The sequence below is a fragment of the Lactuca virosa genome, chromosome 6 (assembly GCF_052849685.1).
Source record: "Lactuca virosa cultivar CGN04683 chromosome 6, Lactuca_virosa_CGN04683_v6, whole genome shotgun sequence".
NCBI lineage: Eukaryota > Viridiplantae > Streptophyta > Magnoliopsida > Asterales > Asteraceae > Lactuca > Lactuca virosa.
This window is the reverse complement of record NC_136431.1, coordinates 211,456,959-211,463,441: the sequence shown is the minus strand read 5'-3', so window position 1 is coordinate 211,463,441 and position 6,483 is coordinate 211,456,959. Positions and strand designations below refer to the sequence as shown.

General features: G+C 32.7%; 1 protein-coding gene and 1 pseudogene across 1 annotated transcript; both read right to left on the bottom strand.

The window, feature by feature from the left end:
- Window positions 1-823: 823 nt before the first annotated feature.
- Window positions 824-1,438, bottom strand: LOC145122268 (uncharacterized). The gene has a single exon (XM_079057895.1). The coding sequence runs from the start codon at window positions 1,436-1,438 to the stop codon at window positions 824-826; it is 615 nt and encodes a 204-aa protein (XP_078914021.1).
- A 2,513-nt stretch (window positions 1,439-3,951) lies between these two features.
- LOC145121132 (21 kDa protein pseudogene) lies at window positions 3,952-4,764 on the bottom strand (annotated as a pseudogene).
- Between the last annotated feature and the right edge of the window lie 1,719 nt (window positions 4,765-6,483).

Sequence of the window (6,483 nt, the reverse complement as noted above, 5' to 3'; positions counted from 1 at the left end):
AATTCTATAGGCTAAATATTTGACTTATTATTCAAAGATATGCTACATTATATATATATATATTTTTACTACAGAGAAAAATGGTAAAATAAAAAATAGTAAATATAATACAATTAAACAAGCAAATGGATCAACAAAATCTTAAAATTATATTTGGTTATTTACAACCTCTAAATAATATTAGATCCTCTAAATTATTTGTTATATGGTTATTTTATTTGAGTCTCTCATGATTTGTCAAATGATTTTAATTCTATCATTAATCAATAAAATTACGTAAAATAGACCTAGACTTTAGTATCTGACGTTTTTTTAATAAAATAATAAGTAGCTATTACGTCTTCTATTATTTTTTACTAGTAATAAAAATTAATTAAGAATACTAATGATTTATAGTAACAAAAATAATAAATTATGTAACATTACTTTCAAAACAATGGTTGATATTTAAATAATCATAACGATTTGAATTAAAATAAAATCGAATAAGTAACTTTTAAATTAATTAATCATAATGATTAAAAATAACAAAAAACTAGAAGTTATATATGTAATGTTATCGATGTTTAAGGTGAGGATAAAGCTTATCGAGTAATATTATTTAAAATAGTTAGAATTTATATGTAACTTAGTAGAAAAATTATTTTATAGTTAATGTTAATGAGATATCCATTTTTAACATGTTTATTAAAATTTGAACTCTATTATTTTAAACCTATACAAAGTGTCGATATTATTGTTTTGAACGACATAAAATTTTATAAATAAAACTAGCAAGGAGCTAGAAAGAATCCATTACAACATAATAGAAGCTAAAACGGGATTATGAAGCCAGAGTCCAAACTAGCTTAGCTTTACTACTATTAGAAATCCATAAAAACAATGTATCAATAATATCATCAAAAAGAATGGATTTCCTAGGATTAGCAGTTCCAAAAACTATGGAATTATGAAAATTCCACAAACAGCAAAAGGTCGTCAAAATAACTGCATCCAAAGCCTTGCATTGACCTCCCTGCATGTTAGTCGTATCAACCCAAGAAAGAAGAGATGGAATGGTCAATTGATCAGGCAATTGCACATTCCACCAAATAGAAATTCGTCTCCAGATATCATTTAGCTCCATACACCCAACAAAAATGTGGTCAATCGTCTCCACTACAACATGACAGATATGAGAGAGGATCGACTCCACCTCAATACCCCTATGCGATAATCTCTCCCTAGTATAAATACCAAGATGCGTGATTCTCCATATAAGAATATTAATCTTAATGGGGACCCAATTCTTCCATCTAGTCTCTAAACCACTCACATCAAGCATATTACTATCAATAAAATCCTGAGCCGATGAAACAGAGAAGGTGTCAGAAACATCACCGGTCCATCTCAATCTATCAGGTCTAGGTTGAAGCTGAAGATCCTTTTTAATAAACATAAAATATTCCCACTGAGTCTGCTCAATTCCACCCCTAGACAACCGACGAAAGGTATCAGGACCCTAACAAAAGGAAAATCAATATCTGACATACTCCAATTTATAGATATCTAAGGCAAAAATCCTGTGAAAAGTATCTGCAAGAGGTAAATCACTCACCCATCTATCTTTCCAGAAGGACGTATAGACCCCATCCCCCACTCTAATAGGACACATAGACATGATGTCAATATCACGGTCACACAAACTAGAAAGCATATGAATAATATTATTCCAAGGCCCATTGCTAGAACTACGAGGCTTCAAAGAAGAACAACCTCCATCCGAACCATATATATCTTTAACTACTCTCACCCACAATAAACCTGGGTGATGAAAGAATCTCCACCTCCATTTAAAAGTCATAGCCATGTTAATAGCAAACATGCTACCAACTCCCAGGCCCCTAATACGTTTAGAGGCCAAGATTCTATCCCATCTAATTCAATACAATCGTCTCTCATCCAAATCAGCACCCCAAAAGACGTTGGCTCTCATAGACTCCTAGGATCTAAGAACCATAATCGGAATAGGGAAGACCGACATCAAATAGCTACCTATAGAGCCAAGAACCGACTTAATGAAGGCAAGGTGACCACCCACCGAAAGACATTTAGCCTTCCACCCTGCTAATCTGGAACAAAATCTATCTATAATGGAAGCCACCCATTAACATGTGACATGTTTTGACCCACCGGCACCCCAGGATGTATAAAAGGAATAGACTCATAAGCACAACCCATACTACTAGCCATACTCGAAATCTGGGAGGAAGAGACCCCAACTCTAATCAATTTGCTTTTATGCAAATTGAATTTTAAACCGAAAGCCATATAGAAACATCTCAAAATACGGACCAAATGATTCGCATTATCCAAACTCCAGGGAGAAAGAAGAACTACATCATTCGTGTAAACGAGATGAGAAATCTCAATACCACCAATAAAGATCCCTCTGAAAGCATTATCTGTCCGAGCCCTCTCTAAAGCCACATGTAAACCCTCCATAGCTAAAATAAAAAGAAAAGGAGACAGAGTGTCTCCTTGCCTCAAGCCTCTCTGAATCTGGAACTCTTTGGTAGAGGAACCGTTAACTAAAACCAAGCCTCTTTGAATCTGAATCTAAAAGTGTTGATATTTTTCCTAGTAGTAAATAATTAGAGAAAGTTTAAATCAATAGAAAGTGGATGAAACAAATGATATGATAAAACGAAACTATGGATAAGGTTGATGATTAATAGATATTAAAGTTGTCAAAATCGTGTTTTTGATTTTATGATCCTACTACCTATGAAAATTTTATTGGATCGAGTAGGATCATATGATATATAAGATCTCACACAAGATTGTAGGATGGTGATCAGGATCGTAAGATTGAGATCCGATCCAATCCTACCACTCAATGAAAATTGTCAAATTTGAATCTAATTTTTGTTATCTTTACCTATTTACTAGTTAATTCGATGTTTTTACCCAATGGTTAATCAAGAATAACCCATTCTTTTACTGTTTTGTAAACCATAATGACTAACAAAATATAATTATTTTTCTTCTTTTATGTTTTATCCTTATTGACGTTAGAATTAGAGATTTAGCTTTGAATTATTATTAATATCTTCCTTCAAAAGTTGAAGCTCATTAACAATGAAGTGAACATTTTTCCAGTTTTTTTTTTGTTTTTTTTGTTTTTTTTTTGTTTTGAGAAATTATAGTTTTTAATTGAGCTTCAAAAATTGAAATCGTTAATGCTTTCTTCTTTAAAATTAAAACAAATAATGTGTTAGATATTTAAGACAAATAACATAAAGATTGCAAGTTGCTATTATCTTTCTCTCCTTATTATTCTAATAAAAGAATATGTTTATTCTCCTTTTGCCATGTGTCATTTTATGAGGCTTTCTATTTAATATCATGCCACTTGTCAACCTATTGATTCTCTATTTCAAATTTTAAATTTTAAATTTTCTCACTCTAATTACATTATATTAATAAAATTAGAATAAAAATTAGAATAAAATTAATACATATTATAAGGTCACATATTTATTTAAATCAACGATTATAATTTTATATAACTAAAAAATATCTCTTAATTAATAATTTATTTAAAATATTTGATTAATAATTTTAAAGTTTTAGTATGAAGATTTAATTAATTTTGTAACCGTAATTCTCACGTGTTATAAACTAGTTATATGATAAATAATTAATCCTAATAATTTTTTAAGCTATTACCTTTTTGAGCAATTTAACCATGTTATATCCAAAGTATATATATTTTATATATGATCAATTACCTTGTATGTTATTTTTATAGGATCTTGAAATCCTGATCCCAATCTTGATATATGGATCCATCTTAATAGAGATTGTGAAAGGCAGCATTGCTAACGCTACGGGTTAACAAATTTGTGATTAGGAACATGCACATAAATAGTAACCAATTAATTTTGCATGATACAAGACAAAAACTAGTGAAAGAAAAAACAACTATTAATGTATAAGTTTTGTTGCACAGGTTACAAGTCAGTATAGGAATGTAACCGTATATATCGAGTGCCCACGTAACCTAGCTAGATTTCTATGACATTTTCTCTCTGTGTTGGAAACCATGAACCGTCTGAGTGTTTAAGGCATGTGGGTACCAGCTTTATGCCTCAAAGCAAACCTATTGACCAAAGCAAGTGCATTGCTAGTGAGCTGTGTTACATAACTCATCCTCCTAACAACAGCATCCTTCACAGGTCCATCAACGGAACCATCAGAGAATCCTCTACTACAGGTGTTTTGATTCGTAAGAGCAGAACTCACCCATGTTTTGATGTTACTCATGTGCCATTCGAAGCTCTGGCCTCTAAACTGACCCATTTTCTCGAGCTCCTGAACCGACTGGTTTAGGCTTGACACACAGTTGTTCATATTGTTGACACAGTCTTTCACAGCTTGGTAGATGTTTGGTTTCAGTCCTGAGGACGCAGCCAGTTTTGAAATGTATGCTGTCGTGGAATTGGCGTTGTTTAGGCTCACAGAAATGGCTGCTTTGGCAAGCTTTAAATCGTTTCCTTGGATAGAATCCGCATAACTTGAGAGACAACGGACACAGAGTGATGGGTAGCGGGTTGTATTGCATGAGGCTGTGACGTAGTTCATGGCAGCGGTGGAGGCATTGCTCGTGGTGTAGAGGAGGGCCACAAGGAGGATTTGCAAGTAAACTCCTAGTTTATCCATAACTCAGAGTAATAGGGTTTGAGGGAATATGTTAATCAAGAGTGAGAGATATGAAAAGTGAAGTGGGGTTGGATGAAGAACATAAGATCGTTGGAGGGGTTTATATACTACTTATAAAATCCTTAAACACTTGTGCAGTGAAGGTTTTACAGATAGACTATCCATCCATGAGATTGAACAGGAGGTACTTAATTAATTGCTCTTTTAAACGACTATAAAAAACAAATGAGATTGAATCAGAGATAGTCACGTGCTCTTCTTTAATATCCATGGTCAATCACCTTCTCATACGTTTTGACTTCAGTATTACCATTATTAAGATTTATGGTTATTTCTAGTCAGCTTCTCTATGTTTTAACTTTTTGAACAAGAGATAGTCACGTACTCGACATATTTCTAGAAAAATTCTTCCTAAAACCGCTCCTTTTGGATCACCGCTTTGGCCTTTGAGGCATTAAAACCATTAGGTTATTGATTCTAAATTCTAAATTGTTAATTTTCGAAATTGACCTATATACTCCTTTTCTAGTATCAACCAGGCGTGAGTTTATAAGTGTCCTACCAAGAAAGAACCATATAATTTGTACTCAACCCTGTCAACCGCATAAAAATAGCTTAAAAAATGAGAAAATATGAGAACTAGGGTAGTCAAAGATCTAGATTTATGTTAGTTTAAACAGCTGTAAGAAGTTTAAACTAAGCAATAATGATGCTAGATTTGATAAGTCTTGGTCGGCATAGAACATCAAGGCATAGGGGAGGCAAGCGTTGACATTTATGAAAATTAAATAAATACTCCATGTAGCAAGTATATAATATTATATTCCGAATCCACGCTTTGTTTTGTTCGAAACTGACTCAAAATATTCAAATATGTTTGTCCACTCCTAACAACCTTATCAGAATTATATAAAAATAGACAGAAGAATTCATACAGGGAAGGGTGTCAAGTAGGTGAAGCTAATAAGTACTTGCATGCGGTGGTGTGCTTTCGGTAAGTTTAGATCTCATTCATCTAAATGAATGATAAAAAACAACAAATATTTGTTTTCTTTTTTCATTAAGTAAACGATAATATATAAGATGGGCCTGCCATGGGCTAACAAACAACAGTAGAATTACATTTTAGTAGCAGCGTGGTAGAGACAAGACCTCCACATGAGTTGTACTACGAAATTATATTCAATGTCTCGCAGTAAAAAAAAATATCATTATAGTATTCACCAAAAAGAAAGTCTGAGCATGATACGTATGAGGTGAAACCGGAGTAAAAAACTAGATCCACTCCCTGATCTAAATGTATTCTATCATACACGACCTCATGATCTTCCATCTCAATTCTTAAAGACCTAAATCCAGAGAATGATCTACGCATGGCTTGCTGGAAGTTTAGCTTGACTTGGTCTTTTGGTTGACCGACTATTAAGAAAATAATGAGAAGATTGACTGCCACTTTGTTAAGAGAAAGTGGGTAGTTTACTTAGCTATTTTTTTAGTATATAGTTTTAGGGTATTTTTGATATATTTTTTACTGTTCCATAAAAGATCAGCAGCCCGTTTGATAATGAAATTTTGAGCCTGAAAAGTCTGACCTAATCAGCGATAATATATGTGTGTTTATATGTGAATAACAACCAAGTTTCAAACCATTTTATATATAAATTTAAAATAAATATGATATAGTTACCTAACAGAAGGGTAAAATGGTCATATCGAACATTTAACACATCCAGTTTCAGGTGGAATCAAACAACATGTTTCAGTGAGAGACACATTCAG